This window comes from Cololabis saira, chromosome 17 (assembly GCF_033807715.1).
Source record: "Cololabis saira isolate AMF1-May2022 chromosome 17, fColSai1.1, whole genome shotgun sequence".
Lineage (NCBI taxonomy): Eukaryota > Metazoa > Chordata > Actinopteri > Beloniformes > Belonidae > Cololabis > Cololabis saira.
In genome coordinates, this window is record NC_084603.1 from 12,507,146 (window position 1) to 12,527,885 (window position 20,740).

At 38.4% G+C, this 20,740-nt stretch overlaps 1 protein-coding gene across 1 annotated transcript in view; it reads right to left on the reverse strand.

Annotated features, from left to right (window-relative positions):
- papolg (poly(A) polymerase gamma) overlaps window positions 1–19,212 on the reverse strand; it is a 31,774-nt gene extending 12,562 nt beyond the window's left edge. Inside the window, exons 1-10 of the mRNA XM_061744986.1 lie at window positions 18,849–19,212; window positions 13,050–13,208; window positions 9,867–9,933; window positions 9,673–9,754; window positions 4,997–5,106; window positions 4,428–4,481; window positions 2,160–2,271; window positions 1,936–2,025; window positions 1,715–1,853; window positions 613–685 (exon numbers count right to left, since the gene is read on the reverse strand). Of these exons, the coding sequence (XP_061600970.1) occupies window positions 613–685; window positions 1,715–1,853; window positions 1,936–2,025; window positions 2,160–2,271; window positions 4,428–4,481; window positions 4,997–5,106; window positions 9,673–9,754; window positions 9,867–9,933; window positions 13,050–13,208; window positions 18,849–18,865 (903 nt within the window). The 5' untranslated portion in view covers window positions 18,866–19,212. The remainder of the gene's footprint in view (window positions 1–612; window positions 686–1,714; window positions 1,854–1,935; window positions 2,026–2,159; window positions 2,272–4,427; window positions 4,482–4,996; window positions 5,107–9,672; window positions 9,755–9,866; window positions 9,934–13,049; window positions 13,209–18,848) is intronic.
- Window positions 19,213–20,740: the final 1,528 nt, after the last annotated feature.

The following is a 20,740-nucleotide window of genomic DNA, read 5'->3' on the forward strand; positions in this document are numbered from 1 at the left end:
GGTTGATTAAATATACTTTGTCTGGGCTTGTCATATCATTTTTTGATACACCAAATAGTACATGTTGAATGCTCAACTTAAAAGGAAGAATCAACTTTAGCATTTATAATATTATTCAGGTCAATCCAGAGAACATGAGTATATGTGCAATTCCAGAATAAGTGAGATATTGTTTCATCCACATTATTACCACAAAAAGAACAGAGTGTGTCAATGTTTATCTTATATTTAATAAGATTGGTCTTGACTGGATAGCATCTATGAAGTATTTTAAAAGTAAACTCTCACTTTAGATAATCTAAATCCACTTATACTGGAAACATTTATGTAACAGTCCTGGTTGAGGAAACAGACAGCAGACGTGTGCGGTGGCGCCCCCTGGTGGGCGTGTCACTGCCAACATCTGCTCTGACGACAGTTGATCATTAACCAAAATCAAAACATGCTTCATTTATGAGGCTCTAAACATTAATTACACGTCTGTAAGACGAGGAAGCCTTTTCCTAAATGGATCAAAGGGTCAGTAAACTGGGTTGGGCGTTATCTGATGATCTATCCAGCAACGGCTGAAATAATATCAATATGAGGAAGTGAACCACGGGTCGTACTCACTCTCGGGTCCCAGACGGGTAAATTCAGATTACTGTCCTCAGGCTGTTTCAATAGAACTGGATTCGGCCACTCCCTTTAGGAAGAAACGAGAAATGTAGAACAAACACATGAACATTTTTTGTTCATAATTTCTCTTAAATATTTTGTAAAAACCAGGAAAAGCAGCCCAAATTTTATCAACCCTCCCAGTCCTATACGTTTCAGCCCAATTGGGAGGAAACCCGCTCAACCTGGCAACCCTGACTGAGGCGTCAACCGATAAACAGATATATTTCTACTCAAAACGATTACATCAACTTTTCCTTTTCAAAGTGTAAGAAAATGCTTTAATGATGATCGGACAATTCTCTCTGAAATTAAGATTCAAAAATGAAGCCTCTTGGATTGAGATTTAAGACAAAATAAAACATTTAAAAGGCCTTATTTTAGCAAAACGGATTTTAAAACTTTGTATATGTGGCTAAACAGAGGCCCCGTTTCTACGTAGCAAAAACGGTGGTGTTTTCATGCGTTTTGGCCGTTCGTTTACACGAAAACGAAGCTCAAAGTCACCAAAAACGATCATTTCTGAAAACTCCGGCCAAAGTGGAGATTAGCAAAAACTCTGTCTTCACGTTCGCTTGTAAACAGAAGGAAACGGACATTTAGGCTTCAGAACGTCACATTATGCGACAGAAACGTGACCAGCGTCATGTGTGCGACCTGTGTTTACAATTTGTTTGGCCACCGTCAATATTTTCTTGTATTTTACCTGTTTTATATTCTAAAGTCGCACTTAAAAGTAACTCCACTTCTCTGTCACTCCAAACGAAAGACTCTCGTTCATCTTGGAAGTAACTGGAAGTTACACGTGTCATTTGTTGACGTTTTTTTCCAGGATTCTGATTGGCTAGCATGACTTTATCTTCTCGTTACACTGCCCCCTGTAGGTTTGGCTGCTCATAGCACCTTAACAGCGTATTTATGCGGGTTCATGTAAATGATGGTATTTTTCAAAGAGGGGGAAATATCGTGGCCTAAAACACAAAGACCCGTAATGCGTCAGCTTCCCTGACCTAGGAGAGACGAGTCGACAGCCGTAACCACGGAGCCGTTTCCTCACCATTTGGAGAAGACCAGGAAGAACTTGTGCACGAGTGTCGCGGCCACGGCGTTGGGGTAGAGCTGGCAGGTCCGGGCCACCAACATGGCCCACGAAACCCCCCCCAGGAAGCCCAGCATGTTGGAGTAGATCCCCCGACCTGCAGCCACAGGACATTTGCTTCACCCACAAGACAAGAACTCAGACCCCGAGAGCTCGTTAGGAGACAGGACTATACTCACGTTTCGCCCACAGTTTGATGGCTCGTAACGTGAGCCTGAAGTTCTCTTTGTTTGGCACCAGGTACAAAATTTCATCAGTTACTCGACAACCTACGATAAAGAACCATCAGAATCTTCCTATTAATGAAACAAACCCATGCAGTAGCTCTGGTCTCCTAGACTCTTGTGATTATTCAACCCTTAAATCAGTAACAAAAGCACAGAACAAAAGCCACGGCACGTACCGTTTAGGCTGCGGATGCACCGAATATCCAGGTTTTTCAGGATGGAGTCCCCTCTCAGGTCCAGGTTGTCTGGGATGGACTGTAAGGCCAGTCTGGCAAAAAGTAAGTCGATCTGCTCAGAAGGAGACAGAAGATATGACACATCCACATCAGTTTAAATGGCAGAAATACCTAAACAAACAGAAATACTACGCTGCATCTGTATGTGAATCAATGGATGTTTCTCAGCAACCAGCCGTCTGATCCACTTGAAAGCGGGACAGCATTTTAATGGATCCAAGAGACTGCAAGTGTGGATAAGTGCGTTGAGCCTGGATGTCAGCTGGCGGTGGACGGACCGGGTTACGATCTGGTGGAGGTTGGACTTTCTGTAGCATCTTAAACCCGAACCACAAGATGTATCACAACAGCTCAGAGAGCTGTGTTTTGGTAAATTAAGCTTTCAAAGAATCAAATTCATTACAAATAAAAACATCTTCCACGAATTAACACTCGGGCTGGGGATCGGTTCAAATGTCAAGAATCGATTCGATTCCGATTCTTAAGATGCAGAATCGAATATCAAGATTTGATTCGATTCGATTCCGATATCGTTTTGGGTTAGTGTTATTATTTGAGCTGTTACCTGAATTATTATGTTACCTGAAGAAACTTTGCAAATCCAATTAATTTTCTCACAAATGCATGTGACTGAAAGCAGCTGCAGTGTTTAGGGCTGGGGATCGATTCAAATGTCAAGAATCGATTTGATTCCAATTCTTAAGATTCAGAATCGATTATCACGATTTGATTCAATACTGATTTGTGTTAGTGTTATTAAAACTGTTTTTTGAGCTGTTGCATGAATTATATGACTGTAGTTATGCAACATATTACTACTAGTATTATATTGAGATTTAACAGCAAGTATTGCAGCTAATGATGCTGTAAGGACCAATCAGCTCCAAGAATGCTGATAGAACTGCTTTCAGAAACATTGTGTGGGTCAGAATTACCAAACAGATCCAGGGAGGAAACAGAGGTAAAAAAAAAAAAAAAACATGGCACTAGTTAATCTCGTGTCCAACAAAACATTCCTTTTTTGGGCATAAACAAAAAAATACCAGAAGTTGTAATGTAATGATGAAAAAAATAATAATCGATCTTTAGACATATGAATCGATTTTTTTAGGAATTAATGAGAATCGATTTAGAATTGGAAAATCGATTTTTTTCAACACAGGCCTAATTAATATCTTAATTTATCTTGGGGAAAATGTCTATTATTTTTATGATGCATCCAATTGATTGTTATTGAGTTGTTGTGTATAAATTAATCTTTGTTCCTTGTAGCTTACAGATATGAACACAACCTTCAGTTGTCTTCTTTGCCTCCGTCATTCAGATAAGAGGAATAAAAAGATGAAGAACGAGGAGAAAGAATAAAATCAAGAATGAGAAATAGAAGAAAATATGCAGAAACAAGAAGAATAAGAAGAAAAAGGAGAGAACAAGGAGTAGAAGTAGGTGAAGAACTAGTCGAAGCACAAGGATGAGAACCAGAATGAGAAAAGGAATGAGGTTAAGGAGAAGAAAAATAAATACAGAGCTGAACAAGACAAATAAGGAGGGAAAGAAGATGTGGAAGTCATGAAAACGAGGAGGAGAGAAGGAAAGTGAAAACAATAAGGATAATGGTCAGGGAAAGGACAATGAGAACTAGGATCAGAAGAACAAGAAGTACGAGAAAAACAGCAAAACAAAATTAGAAAAGTGAGAGTAAGCAGAACAAGAAAGAGAGGAACAAGGAGCAGCACAAGTAGAAATAGTAGAACAAGTAAAAGGAGGAGGGGAACAAAAACGATGAGAATATAGTAGAATCAGATGATGACGGAAGAAAAATGATAAGAAAAAATGACTAGAAGAACAATGGGGAGAATTAGATGTAGAACCAAAGGTATTACAAAAAAAGAAGAAAAAAAAGAGCAAAAAAGATGAGAAAGAGAAGAGGAAGGAGAATGAGAAGGAACGTCCAAAGAATGAAAAGAAAGAAGAAGTCTCAAAGTAAAACACTGGACTGAATGAAATATCTTTCTGACGAGTTGAGATGAGAGTTTACCAGTCGACAGCAGCGTCACGGAGGCGTCTTCACATATAAACTCTTTAACGCCTGAAACATCTGATAATGTGGCTACGAGGTGTGTGTGTGTGTGTGTGTGTGTGTGTGTGTGTGTGTGTGTGTGTGTGTGTGTGTGTGTGTGTGTGTGTGTGTGGAGACGGGAAGCTCACCTCAATCCCATCAAATTTGAATTTTATCACTGGTACAAAAGCATCCTCGACAGCCTTGAGGGAAGAGAGGGGACAGATAAGTACAAGAGCCATCATTTATTAAAGGGAAAAAAAACAACAGGTGTCCTCGCTACAAATACGGAAGAGTATTAGGGCCAGGCAGGATAAAAATATTTTTTCTAAAATATTTTAGAGGCGGAAGATTTCTTTTTCATTATGCACTTCGAGAAAAAAGTCGAAATGTCGAGAAAAAGGTTGAAATGTCGAGGATAATGTTGAAGTACAATTTCGAGAAAAAAGTCGAAATGTCAAAATTTCAAGAATAAAGTTGAAATGTTGAGAAAAAAGGCAAAATTTCGACTTTATTCTTGAAATTGTATTTCAACATTAATCTCGACATTTCGACTTTTTTCTTCGACATTTCAACTTTTTTCTCGAAGTGCACAATAAAAAAAAAATCTTCCCCTCTCAAATATTTTTTCTCCTGCATGGCCCTAATACTCTTCCGTACTACAAGACTGGGAAAGGAAGTCTGTTGTCGTGTTTTAATAAACACAGAGAACACTTACCCTGAGATCTTTAATCTCTTCATGCTGTTTCAATTTCTCAAAGAACGACGAGAAAAAGTCTGATCTTTCTACGTGGCGTGGAGCCACACATAAGGCATCAATATCGGCTCCTGCAACGATCAATGACGGCCATGAGTGCACTCATCACTCCATCACCTTTTCATTTCTCATCAGATCAATAGTTTACTCTGCAACTGGGAGAGTAAAGTTTATCAAGACAATATTAAAGTTGACATCACAGAGATCGGACGCTGGAAAGCCGGGTTTGACCCTCAAAACACAACGCAAGGAAATTTGAAAAAAGAGAAAAAGAAAAGGGAAGAGAAAACTCCAGAAAAACCTGAGAAACGACATTTGTGACTCCTGAGGTCGTAAAATCTGCCCCTGCGTGAGCCTCGAAGGTGGAAACCAGCTGGATATTTCATGAAACGCAACAGTCAGTAAAGGTGAGTCGTATTTTCTGAGACACTGATGCCCTCCGCTGAAACGTGACCCTTAAATACGGCGAAGAGTCGGTTCTAAGTATCGTCCACATCTACAAGCCTGCACTTGTGGCAAAATAAACTACACTCAAAACTTTCTTTTTTCCTTCTTCTTGTCTTTACTTTTCATGCTTTCATTATGTGAAGCACCTTGAGCCGCCCTGTTGCTGAAAGGCGCTTCACAAATAAACCGGCCTTCAAATAAAGCGATCCTTTGGCTTTTGGTGTACGGTAAATAGTGGCCTACATCTGTGAGAAGTGATTGTGCACTGTGTGTGTCTGTTCTTTGCCGTCTATTTTCTATTTTTTATTACTATTTTATTGACCATCCTAGTACGTTAGTGATTTTATTGTTTCTACACTCTGTACTGTATTTTCTTTTGGTATCGTTTCATTTTAAATGTACACTGCACAGCACTTTGGTTGACCTCGGTCGTTTTTAAATGTGCTATATAAATATAATTGACATTGACAATTGACATTGATCCACAGAATGTTAATATTTATACCAGGACTGGAAGAAAACACCCCAATACAGCTGAAAATAGGAGGTATCCGTGACTATTTACATCTAACTGTTGTTAAAAGAACCCCAATCCTTTTTTGTTGCTCTCAAAACCAGCAAAGGAAGTTACGAAACACTTGCAACTTCCTGTTTTGAATCTTCAGGTGGTAAACGGTAGCATTTAGGGCGTCTTGTCATCTTGAGTCACAGTAAGTAAGCAGATGCATCAAGTTCAAGCCACAAAAATCCACGTTGACCTCACAAGTAGGCCGACTGCGTCCTTGTTTACGCCGCGTCTGATATTGAGAAAGGTCACACAAAAACCAGATTAAAGCCGCTATCACTGCCACTCCTCTCCAGATTTAACTCCCAACGTCCGTGTCACGACACGACCACAAAGCCTGTGCTTGGAAGATACGGCAATAATCTAGCTTGCTGCTGCCCGCAATATGTATGATTGACAAGTGCCGAGGTTTCACAGCTGCATCTTACAATGAACTAAACCTCCGTCGTAAGCAACACCATTCAGTTCAGCAGTGCGTGACGTAAACACTCAAAGTCCTCAAATGGCGCTTTTCCACTAGTACCTACTCAGCCCGACTCGACTCGGTTTGGTTCTTTCCCACCAGGGGTCTAACGTGCCGAGTAGATACTTTTCTGTATTTATTCTGCAGAGGTTCTAAGTGGCTGAGTCGGGCTGTGATGTCATCACACTACAGGCCACCGATTGGTCAGGGGGTTGGAGTCAGACGTCTGAGTCAGGATGTGACATCAGAGAAAGATTGATTGAAAGAAAGATCTTCTTGTTCATTTTATTCCAGCAGCAACGGCAGCAGAAGTCTGTTTGGTGATCCAACTCTGAGGTGCAGATGTTCATAAACCTGGTGGCTGAGGAAAGAATTAAAAAGGGATCTAAACGGGCGATAAGGAACGACCAGATCTACCAGGAGCTCTGTCACTTCATAGCTGCTCAGCTACCAACAGACTTTTCTACGGAAGAGTATTAGGGCCAAGCAGGAGAAAAATAAAAATAATATTTTAGAGAAGGAAGATTTTTTTTTCATTATGAAAAAAGCCGAAATGTTGAGAAAAAAGTCAAAACGTCGAGAAAAAAGTTGAAATGTTGAGAATAATGTTGAAGTACAATTTCGCGAAAAAAGTTGAAATGTTGAGAAAAGTCAAAATTTTGAGAAAAAAGTAGAAATGTATTTCAACTTTATTCTCGGAATTTCGACTTTATTCTTGAAATTGTATTTCAACATTAATTTCGACATTTTTCTCTCGAAGGGCACAATAAAAAAATAAAATCTTCCCCTCTCAAATATTTTTTCTCCTGCATGCCCCTAATACTCTTCCGTACTTTCAGGGCAGCGCCGAGACAAACAAAAAAAAATTAAAAACCGTTGCCGCTTGAAGCTTCTCTCACTCTCATTCTTTTAACTTGATATCAAACACAAGCCACAGACCCAGCAGCACATTTATCATCTCCTCCAGGTTCTACATCTTTAGTGTTGTTGTCTTCTTCGTTTAGATACACAATCAAAATACGTCACAGCAGCTTCGCTCCAACCTCCTACTTCTGCTGCAGGTGCTGGATTGTTATGGAAAAGAAACCAGGCCGAGTTGAGTAGGTACTAGTGGAAAAGCGCCATAAGACTCCTCGGACGTGTACGTGCCCCCCGGTGAAGTTAATACTGGCAGGATTAAGAAGTTATATCCTATAGTCGGTCTGGTTCAATTAAAACTAAATGAATAAACCACTTCAGCAAGACGAACACGGCCTGACTTCCTCGAGTTCTGGCAGCGGCAGCTGAATTACTTGCAGTTAATTTCCCGTAAATAAGTCGCCCCTGTCTCGGTTGTGGCTGCGCCGCTCTGGACGAAGCGCTCTGTTTCCGTTCTGGACCCGCAATTGAGAACAAAGTCAGTGTCTTTATTTTTGACTCCTTTATTCATTAATCCATCTGTAAAAATGGGGCCAGTACAAACGCTTGCATGGAAAGGAAAGCATTTTAAATACAAAACAGAGACTGAGAATATTAAACAAAAAATAAATATATTGAAAAATAGGAGGAAAAAAAAAAAAAAAAAAAAAAAGAATCAGGAAAATATTTCAACATAAACAGAAAAGTGTAAAACAAAAGAAAGAGGTCTGATCGGTGATACATATGCAGAAATGTTTTGTTTTTTTTACTAGAACTAACACTTCTTGAAGCCCCTTCGCTTTAAAAAAAAAAAGTTACCGGTATTCCAATATTTATTTATTCTATAATTCTATTCTTTCTATATATATATATATATATATATATATATTCCATTGTATACTTATTCTATATATTAATATTTATTCTATATTCATTCTATTATTTTATTCTATATTTAATGTATATTATTTTATTCTATATATTAATATTTATTCTATATATTAATATTTGTTCTATTCTATATTTATTTAAAAATATAATAAAACCAAACTGTTATTTTTTTTTTAAAACAAATGTGACACACTGGTCTGACGCAGTTAAAGCAACACAAAGGACCTCAGTTTCATCTGAAGGGATATTTTATAATTTCAGGGAGCGTCATCTGTTTCTCCCCGGATCCCATCCTGGTTCCCTCTCGTCACAGCTGAGAGTCACTTTACATGTGATGGATTCACCTCCCAGAGCCACGGCGGACATCGTGACGGATGCCACTAATGCCACATTCGCACAGGATTAAAATACTAAAAGACCTGGAGGGATTTTTAATAATCGCAGGGGACGTCCGTGATTCTAATCCCGTCCGAAAACACGTCAGTGATTCGGCCCAGAATCGTTTTTTTATTCATCTCGTCACCTTTTCTGCCTCCTTCCCAGCGTAATCATGGCAATTCGGTACATAGTGTGACATCGTACTACAACTTCAGCCTAAATCCCCATCAGCCTAAAAGTACACAAGACTGTCAGGAAAGGAAAGATAAAACAAGACACCAAACAGGCATAGATCTTGGTCAGTTTCGTGTCTTGACCTCGACAGCTAAACGGAGATGCGCTGAGCCAAAAATGGCAGAAGTTCCCTTTGTGTTGCTTTAAAACGAACTGAATCATCTGTTTTTCAGGCATTTTCAGGCAGTTTCTCCTTTTTTTCAGCAATGAGTGAGCTGTGCACTTTGACGTGCAACATGTTCATTCATTACAAAGAAAACATCAAAAGATGATCAGAATTATTTTCCATGAATGACATTTGCATATTTTCTAGATAAGCTTCCTTGAAAACTGCATAAAAGAGGTCAATGACTAAAAATGGTATGAAGTGTAAATCTATTACATCTGAATTTCTGTATAAATATAGTTCAGCCATTGATCATCGCCGTCAGTGTTGAGAACAATAGCAGAGTGAAAACACTAAAGGCTTTAGTCCGCGGGGAGCCGGAGCTCTCGGACCCCAGAACTGCTCTTTTCACAAACACAACGGATGAAGACGATGACAATGCCGGCCGTGTCTGTAGCGTCAGGCCAAACCGAGCTTTTCAACCGCAGTGAAACGCACAGCTGCTTAAAACATGGCTCTGTGGACGATTCCTCTACGGCTTTCAAAGCCAGCGAAGCCAAAACACACGTCAACAGAGTCGTCCCTGAAGTTTAACGTCCAGCAAAAACAGCCGTTTGAAAAAGAGGATACTGAAACATTGCAATAATCATACATACCTTTTGTGTGCACTCCGAGTCTGTATGAACCAAATGTAAATATCTTTCCCCCGACGCAGCTAATTGCCGACGGTGGAAGGTTCTGCAGGAGAAAAAAAATCAACAGAATGAAGAAACCAATCGAAAACGTGACTTCTGATGAATTAATTTGATGTAAAATGAAGACTTCTGAATAAAACCTAAGATGGACTTACCTTTAATTCACTAATCTCTGCAATCCACTCCTTAACAAAATTATTCAGCTTCCCGAGAACAGCAAGTCTGAAATGAAAAACACCTTTACAGCATCTGTCTCCCATGCAAACCTTCCTCCTAAGAGTAAACGGGACATTTTAACTTTCTGCATTGAACTTATTTAGAACCAAAAAAACAACATGCAATGAACAAAACCAATTGTCCTCTTTGCAGTTTTTGTTCAAGTAAAACCACAGGATCATTCCTTCATATGTTTTGGCAAAAAGTCAGTATATATGTATATATCCAACGTCACTGGAAAGGCAACCCCATGTTCTCCCAGACTCCTGATTAATGATGACTCTCAGCTAAATTTACATTACAAAGAAAAAGTTGTGTACCTGGCAGGATTAACAGCAGCTAAAAAAAATGCTTGCTCTTCGATGGAAACCACCACACGATCTACCAACATGTCACTGGTTTAATCTGTTTATGGACATTCTAGATATGGAACTTTCAGGGGCAAGAATTCATGGTGCGGGACTAGGCCTGTGTTGAAAAAAATCGATTTTCCAATTCTAAATCGATTCTCATATTAATTCCTAAAAATCGATTCATATGTCTAAAGATCGATTTTTTTTTATTGATTTTTTTTATTTTATTAGTAGTAGTAGTAAACCTTTATTTTACCAGGCAAGAATTGCTAAGAATACATTCTTATTTAAGGCAATGGCCTGGTAGGAGGTGAAAGACCTCCTAGGGGGAAGGGAGAAGGGGAGTAACATTAAGATATACAGTAGACAATAAAAGCACATACATTATTAATTTATGTATTTTTTTTTTTCATCATTACATTACAACTTTTGGTTATTTTTTTGTTTATCCCCAAAAAAGTAATGTTTTGTTGGACACGAGAATAACTGGTGCCATGTTTTTGCCTTTAAATATGTTTAACGGTATGAAAACATTAAAGTGTTATAATTGCATAAATTGTCTATATTTCATTACGTTATATACTGTCTTGGGGTTACATTTGCGAAAAATGCTAAAAAACAAAATTCTCAAAAATTAAAAACCAAAATAGACCGAAAATGGAACAAATAAAAACGGAATGTGGGAAAAAATAAAACCAATTTCATCCGTCTGTTTCCTCCCTGGATCTGTTTGATAATTCTGACCCACGATGTTTCTGAAAGCAGTTCTATCAGTATTCTGGGAGGTGATTGGTCCTTACAGCATCATTAGCTGCAATACTTGCTGTTGAATCTCAATATAATACTAGTAGTAATATTTTGCATAACTACAGTCATATAATTCATGCAACAGCTCAAAAAACTGTTTTAATAACACTAACCCAAATCAATATCGGAAGATTCGGAATCGAATCAAATCTTGATAATCGATTCTGAATCTTAAGAATCGGAATCAAATCTTGACATTTGAATCAATCCCCTGCCCTATGCGGGACCCAGGAGATTAAAATATGGACACAGGCCACTGAAAAACTATAAGAACTGAATAGTGACTGAACATTTATCACATTTCTATTTGTTTATTTGGCTTTCTTGTCTTGCTTGTTTTGTCCTGTTATTGTGTTATTGTTGTCTTGTTGGATCGCTACAGGGTGGGTGGGGGGTTCGGGTGATTTAAAGGTTTTTCCAATACAATTGCGTCCATAATTGTTCGATTTGATTGTATGCTTCAACAAAATAATAAAAACAGTTGATCACACAAAAAAAAAAAAGAGTCAACGGGCGCTTTAAAATACATTTGTCGGAGCTCCAGATTGACCATTTTTGGAGGAGCTGAACTTTAATTTTATTCCAGGAACACCAGCCCAGCTTGCAAATGTACCTGTTTGTTTTAAAATCACATGACATCATTGGAAAAGAAGAAGCCCTGGTGAGCGTGCAGGTTCCAGTGTGTAAGAGAGACGATCAAAATAGCAGCGTGGCAGTGATTCTGAACAAGCTGTCACTCGTCATATCCACTCTGGACGTGGCTTTTTCTTGTCTACTCTTCTGAACTATGGGTTCATTCCACAAAAATAAAACAATCTTAAAGCTTTCTGCCCAACTACAGTCTCAGATTTCTGATGAAGACACCCCGGACAAGAATTCAACCGACAGTTTTGTTTTGAAAAACAAAGACCAAGTCTTTCCGACATAAAAGGTTCACAAAGTTTATGTGGCTGAGGTTTTAAAGGGAAAGAAATGCCAAGTCCTGGAAGTTTTGCTCTCAGTGTTTGAATGTTTGTGGGGGCAGATAGTTTACAAACGCAGCCACAGACTTAACATGACACTCAAAAACACAGCAACGGCATGAACAAAGCAGAAACACACACAAAAGGTTGTTTTAGTTCATCCGCCGGCTGAATTCTGAAGGCAAACTATAAAATTCATTTAAGATCTTTGCTATGCAAGAACTGCCCATTATTTGGGTAAAAAATATGCTGTTTTAGGCAATATTTTCCCCGTGTGGAGACAATGTTTAGTTAATGCATTTCTTTTTTAAATCATGAAATACTAAAACGTATAAAGACCGGGTCAAATACAGTATAACAAAAGTAATCTGTGCCGATTCGTGCAGTGAATCAAACCAATTTGACAATTCTACGTCACAATGCCTGCATTCAGGGCTTATCCATAACTTTGCACGGTTTTCAAAAGGTATTTAATTTAAGAGTACGTTTAAATAACAAATAAAATGAAACTAAATTATGAGAAAAGAGGTAAAATAATAAAAAGCACAAGTTGTTAAAAAATAGGGGCAGTAGAGTACAGATGGTAAGTATTTAACTTAGGAGTACGCTTCAGTAAACAGTAATGTTTTATGCCCTGATTTTAGGCCTGACGTAGCAAAAACTGTGGTGTTTTGGCCGTTCGTTTACAAAAAAACGAAGCTCAAAGTCACCAAAAACGATTTCTGAAAACTCCGGCCAAAGTGGAGATTTGCAAAAACTCAGTCTTCACGTTTGCTTGTAAACAGAGGGAAACGACATTTAGGCTTCAGAACGTCACATTATGCGACAGAAACGTCACCAGCGTCATGTGTGCGACCTGTGTTTACAATTGAAGAGATTTTGAAAACAATTGATGTAAATAATGGTATTTTTCAAAACGTAGAGGGGGAAATATCCGTTTTTCTAAATACTATGTGTAAACGTGGTCTCAGTGTCACAACATTATTATGACGTTTCTCACCTGTGGTTTAATTCTTCTTCGTCTTCAAACACCCCAAACGGTTTCATAGCCTCGCAGAGCTTCTTGGTGTAGTCGTGGTCTATTTCCCGTGGCGGTGCGAGGCTGATGGCCGAGGTGATGCCGTAGTGCTTCTGGGCCTGCTGCCCGCCAGGCATGGTGCTGCCGGGAGAAAGGAGCAACACATTACCAACCAACAGGGGGAAAGTTAGCCGGATCGGTCCAGAACGGGGATCCGGAGAGACATGGAGACCCGGATCGGAAAGAGAAAAGGAGTGGAGAGGACAGATGATCCACCTGTGTTACCAGCTTACTGATGCTCACAACGAGCAGAAACTAATCAAATGTTAAAGGGGACCTATTATGGCATCTAATAGTTATTTTAAACAGGCCTTGAATGTCTTAAAAACAAGCTTTTGATTGTTTTTGCTAAATAAATTAGAAATTCAGCCTCCGAGCCATGTCTTTAGCATCCCATTCTCTAACCTCATTATCTATGCGGGATTCTGAGTGGGCGGGGCTATGATAATGAAGCTCTGTGCTGATTGGCTGCCTGAATGACGCGATACACCGCTACGAAAAAATGGCGGAAGCTCCGGACGGCGGAGTTAGTTGTGGGCGTGGTTTCACGCATCGGAGGCCAACCTATGTAAATCACATTTTCATTACGTAACGACGGGAACAGAATATGAACGGCTCGTAGATCCACATCACACTGGACGGCTCATCCGGACGGCTGTACAGACACTGCAGAATCTGGTTGCTTTCCTCCTTCTCTGAGTTGGCAGGCTGAGGGGAGACCACTTTATATGTTAAAGCAAGAGAAAACGTTTTTTTCATAATAGGTCCCCTTTAACTACAAGACAAAGGTATCCCTTTATCTAACGCTGCCAGTTTGTCCCTCAGACGAGCAAACTACACTACAGAGGCGTAACGTTATATACAGTGTTGTGCATGAACGAGTTCAAATGAACGCATTCATTTCTATGAGAACGTTGAACTGAACGCAACATATTTGCAAATAAAGAACTTGAAGAGAGAGAGAATATATCTGTGAGTCCTTGATAATCAAACAAAGTGATCAGGAAAGACCAAGAAGACCCAACAGCCCCAAACGACCCCATTCCCCCTGCTGCACCTTCAGGGGGTTGATTTCCCAGCAACAGGGAGACAAACTGATAATGGACCACATTGTTGGAGATTTACAGCCTCTGAGTAAAGTTGAAAAGCCACCAGGACAATACATGATTGTACAGTGAACAGTTTTAGGATAGGGGGGCGTTTCATTTGTACTTCTCCCCGAAAAATATTGAAATGAACTGAATTTGAACCAGTTCAAAGTGGAAACGGTGAACTATGAACGTGAACTATTCATTTTTAAACTATGTGAACTGAACTTTGAACTAGTCCATGAGAAGTATGAACTTGCACAACACTGGTTATATATACACCGCTGTAATGTAACGAGCAGCCCACAGCGCCTCCTGGTGGCAGAATACGGCACAGGAACATACCGTGAACACATGTACATAACCATCATCAAAATGCAGAGAAAGATTTACAACATATTTAAGAGAAAAAGGGAGTCTGACTCCGAAGTTAGAGATGAAGAAAAGAGGGAGGAAGCAGCAGCAGAACCAAAAAGATCAGGTCGGCTACTGACAGGATTAAGAGCCAACTAGCTAAATAATGTTAAGCCTAAAAATGTTAAACTTTACTGTCTGAAAACACACACATAACATTACACTGGAAATTATAAAAAATAAATACATTTTTATTTATTTAGATGGGGCAATGCATATTGATGGCCACCACATAAGGCAGTATAAATACACCGGATTTAGCATGAACCTTTTAATTTATGTAGGCTATTAGCTAGCTCTGTGCAGCTCTCATCCAGAACTCTGTGCTCTGTGTCTTACTACATACAGTTATTTTAAAATTGTACAATTTAATTTTTGTCTGAGGTTGGGCCCGGTTGGGGGATTAGTTCCTACAAGAACTTTATCCTACTTTCACCCCTGCCAACCACTCACTACTTTCACTTTGTAGCAAGGCTTCTGCAACATGAACTAAACACTCCAGGTGAGGCGAGTCGTTTGCCAGTGAGATAACAGCACAAATATTGATAAAAAACTGTTGTTTTTTTATTGGAATTTATATTTAACGGCTGTCTAGTGGACTTCAGGAAAAACCCACCGCCCCTCACCATCCTCACTAGCACTGACTGCGTTTACATGCAGTAAATAACCCTTTTAACACCGGAATATTAGCAATAACCCGGTTGCGCACGGCCATGTAAACACCAATAGCCCCTTTGAATAACCGGAATTTGCTCATATTCCAGTTTTTAAAACCCCAATATGACCCCTGGGTTACTCCTTTTCTAACCCGAATATTTGGTCATGTATATCCTAACGGGATTTCCCCATCAAAAGGAACAGGAATTTGTTTTCTGCGCATGTTTTTTTCGCAAGGAATCTTGGTCTTTTGAGTCCAGGAAGTTCTTATAAACATGGAGAAACACAAGACCAGGAGGAGACTAATCACTTCATAAATGTAATGAAAGATATGAACATTTTTGCATTTGTAGACGGTAGAAAGTACCGGGATAGCCAGATTTACAAAAAGGTGAGCAAAGCAGGATTTGTACGAACGCCAGACCAGATCAAGCTCCGCTGGAAGACGCTGAAAAAGGCGTAACTACAGGGACAAGAAACAAAACGACTTCTACTGGGCTGTTCATTATCCACCGTGCTGCTGTTATTGTTGTTTTGGATTTGGATTAGGGCTGTGCGATTAATTGATTTTAAATCTAAATCGGATTTATTAATCACAATCGATGTTAAAAAAAGGAAAATCGATTTTCCTTTCTTGCAGCTGGCTGCATTACAGACAGAGCTCGTCTAGTCATCTTTGTTTGGTCAAGAAAATGGTAAATGTTGTCACTTTACTAAACTCAAGGACAATTTACATTATCTTTCAATTGCACTTCATTCCCAATAGGCACATTTGTTTGCTATTTTTCTTTAAAAATAAAGATAAAATATTTGAAACAATTTATTCCATTGTCTTTTGTAGTTTTACCAAAAAAATCGAAATCGAAAATCGGGTTTTCAGAGAGAAAAAAAAAAAAAAAAAAAAAAATCGGGTTTTTATTTTTGTCCAAAATCGCCCAGCCCTAATTTGGATACAGGAAGAAGAAGCGGAAATGACGGGAATTGCGTCATGATGTTCTCCGTGCGTCGCTGGTTTGATCCAGACATCCCAAATGATTAATTACCATGTATACAGGGATAACCCTGTTCGCTCACGCATGGAAACTGAATATTCTGAATGTTTCAGTAACTGGAATATTAGCAATAACCCGAATTTTGACTGCATGTAAACGTAGTCACTGTCTCCACCACAGACACCTTCAGGTTCCTGGGATCCACAATCTCCCGGGACCTGAAGTGGACCACCCACATCAACTATGTCCGGAATGTCCTGCATCAGCTCGGGAAGTTTAACCTGCCACAGCAGCTGCTGACCACCTTCTACTCTGCCATCATCCAGTTTGTTCTCTGCACGTCCATCACTGTCTGGTTCGGATTGGCCACCAAACTAGACAGGCACAGACTGCAACGGACAATTAGGTCTGTGGAGAGGCTAATTGGGACAAATCTATCCCATCTATCCATGACCTGTACCGGTCCAGGACCAGGAAACGGGCAGGTAGCATCTCTGCAGACCCCTCACACCCAGGACACAGTCTGTCTGAACTCCTCCCCTCTGGACGGCGCTACAGAGCTCTGTACGCTAAAACCTCCAGACTCAGAGACAGTTTCTTCCCCCAAGCTGTTGCTGTGATGAACTCTCATCACTCATATAGTCTCAGAGTAATCAATCACTGTGCAATAATAATAATAATAATAATAATAATAATAATAATCATATGCTGTAACAATGCACCTTTCAATAACCATGTCTACCTCATACTGCTGCACCTTTCACTTTTAAATATGTTAATAAGAGCCATTTGTCTATTACAGTTTGTAACTATTTAAATCTGGGTTCAGTGAGCGAAAACAAACTAAAGCAAATTCCCTGTCTGGCATTTTCATACTTGGCCAATAAAGCTTATTCTATTCTATATTCATGCTATATTTAACAACTGTCTGGGATCTTAACAGCAAAGCCTTATGTAAACACACACTTAGACTTGAGCTGCATTACTCAGACAAGGAATATTTTGACTTATTTTGGTTAAAATAATGAGAAATAACTTTGGCCAATTTATTCTATTATTCATTCTATATATACTTATTCTTTATTTATCAATCCATCTGTAAAAGCGGGGCCGGTACAAACGCTTGCATGGAAGGGAAAACATTTTAAATACAAAACAGAGACTGAGAAAATTAAACAAAAAATATATTGAAAAATAGAAGAAAAAAAAAAGAATCAGGAAAATATTTCAACATAAACAGAAAAGTGTAAAAGAACAAAAGAAAGGTCTGATCAGTGATACATATGCAGAAATGTTTTTACTAGAACTAACACTTCTTGAAGCCCCTTCACTTAAAAAAAAAGGTTATTCTAATATTCTATTCTATTTGTATTCAATTATTCTCTATATTTATTCTATTATTCATTCTATTCTAAATGTATTCTATTACTCTATTCTATATTTATTCTATATTTATTCTACATCTATTCTATTATTCTATATGTGTTTCTATTCTATTGTATATCTATTTATATATATTATATATAATTATATTATACAATTTTATTCTATATTATTTTATTATCTTTTTCTATATGTATTCTATATTTATTCTATAATTTTATTCTATATTATTTTATATTTATTCTATATGTATTATATTATATATTTATTCTATATTTATTTTATTCTATATTTTTATATTTATTCTATTTTTTTATATATTTATTCTATTATTTTATATTCATTCCATTATTCTATATGTATTCTATTTTATTATATTTATTCTATTATATATTTATTCTATTGTATATTTTTTCTATTCTATATTTATTATTTGATCTTTTTCTATATTTATTCTATATGTATTCTATCATTTTATTGTATATGTATTCTATTATTCTATATGTATTCTATTATTTTATTATATATTTATTATATTTTATATTTATTCTATATTTTATTCTATATGTATTATATTATATATTTCTATTATTCTATTCGATATTTATTTTATATTTATTCTATTCTATATTTTATTATTCTATATTTATTCTATATGTATTCTATTTTATTCTATATTTATATTTATTCTATTCTATATGTATTCTATATTTATATTTATTCTATATTTATATTTATTTTATATTTAACTGTCTGGATCTTTAACAGCAAAAGCTTCATGTAAACAAACTCACTTAGACTTGAACTTCAGACTGAGACAATGAATATTTCGATTGATCTTCGTTAAAACAATGATAAATAACTGAATATAATAAATATAATCAGAATAATCGGTGATTTAAACCTGTTTGTTTATTATGAGCGTTAGCATCGCGGCTAACACATGGCTAACTTAGCAAGTGCTCTAAAAGCGGAGGAACCGGTTCAACCAGCGGGCAACACTGCAACATTTCAGCCTTTTCAAGCTCCAACATGCTCTAAATGCAAATGATAAAAGAACAAACGGCTTGTTATTGCCAGTTATTTCCACAATAACAAGCAGGGCCTGTAGCTAGCGTTAGCTCTTTAGCCTATTCTTCAAAAACAGCCACAAAAACAGCGCGTAACTTCACAAAAAACGCACTTACCTTGACATTTCTTTCATGACACTATAAAAAAAAAAAGCTCGCACGTTTTTTTGTACGTTGTAGCCCCGTAGAAGAGACGGAACTAACGTAAAAGTGAGAATAACAAACAGCCTCGACCTGATTTGCAACAATGCCGTTCAAACCTTCAAACTTCCCCCCTGACCCGGAATCACTGATATAACATCACAACCGCTCCGCCGGGGCGGACCTAGCTCAGCCCCGCAGCTGGCGGCATTTGGAGACGCTGGTCCTTCAGTTTTGATGGTTTTTGTTCAGAGATTGAAGTATATTAAAGGTAACGGTATTTTCTCGCGCCACGATGAGAGAGACATCAGAGACGAGGAGTCACGTGACCGCGGACCGTCGGAGGTGCTGCGTTCAAATCCCTCCCCGGAAAAAAGGAAAAGAGGAAACCGTTCCTGGATTTAACGAAATTGTTGCCCGTTTGATGAAAAGGGTGTTTTTTTTATAGATATGAAAACTTCATTAAAGCCAGGGCTGCGTCCGAAATTGCATACTTCTACCCTAATGAGTATGCAAACAAAGTATGTGAGACTTTTTAGTGCGTCCGAAACATTAGAACGTACTCAATAGTATGCGTTATCCATACTCATTCCAGAGAATTTTTTTAGTGTGGATTGATGGACACTAGCCTGATGGACCATGGATGTAGTGAACTAGCCGAGCAGAAACTTCCCACAATGCAATGCAGTGGTGTTTGGTTGCTATATGTCATAAGTATAATATTAAGTATAATAATATTATTATATATATTAACATTATAATATTCGTATATAATAATATTATATATAATTTCATCTTGTTTCGGCCAGGATAAACGAGAAATAGCAGAGCGGTGCTGCTGCTGCAGCTGTTACCATGGTAACAGCTGCTACTGCTGCTACTGCTGCTACTGCTGCTGTGACACGTCACTTCCTCCTAACGGCAGGAAGTGACGTGTGCGCTCTTAATAGTACGTCCGAATTAATGCATACTACTGATATGTACTCAAAAGTGTGCCAAACTTAAGTATACTTTTTAGTATATGTATATACTATATACTGTTTAGTATGGCATTTCGGACGCACCGAAAGTGTTGCCAGTTTGATGAAAAGGGTGGTCTTTATAGATATGAAAACTTCATTAAAGCCAGGGCTGCGTCCAAAATTGCATACTTCTACCCTAATGAGTATGCAAAAAAAGTATGTGAGATTTTTTAGTGCGTCCGAAACATTAGTACGTACACAATAGTAAGCGCTATCCATACTCATTCCGGAGAAATGTATTAGTATCGATTGATGGACACTAGCTAAGTAGAAACTTCCCACAATGCAATGCAGCGGCGTTTTGTTGCTAAGTGCGGCGCAGATGCGTATATGTCATAAGTATAATATTAAAGGAGCTTGAGGCAGGATTTATGAAAAAAATGCGTATACGTTTTAAGTTTTCTAGTAATAATGTCAGATGAAACGTTCCAAACCAAAAAGAATGAGCCCTCTAGTGTATCTCTCCGTTGCCTTGAAAAGGCTGTGTGCTGCAAAATGTGCTGCAATTCTGGGCCCGAATTTCCCGCGCTGTCCTGCGGATGTGACGTCATGCGCGTTCTCCCCGTTCTCCCGTGCCGGCTTTTCTGTTGGCTGCAGTACCCCCCGACGGCCGTCGTGGCGAAGGGTGGCGCTAGAGAGTCTCATTTCTTAAAAGGAGCCTCGTGCTCCTTTAATAACTCGTGGCCACGAGTTAATATCTTGTGGCCACGAGATAATCAATGCGTGGCCACGAGATAATTAATGCGTGGCCACGAGTTATTAATGCGTGGCCACGAGTTATTAATGTGTGGCCACGAGTTATTAATGCGTGGCCACGAGTTATTAATGCGTGGCCACGCATTCTTT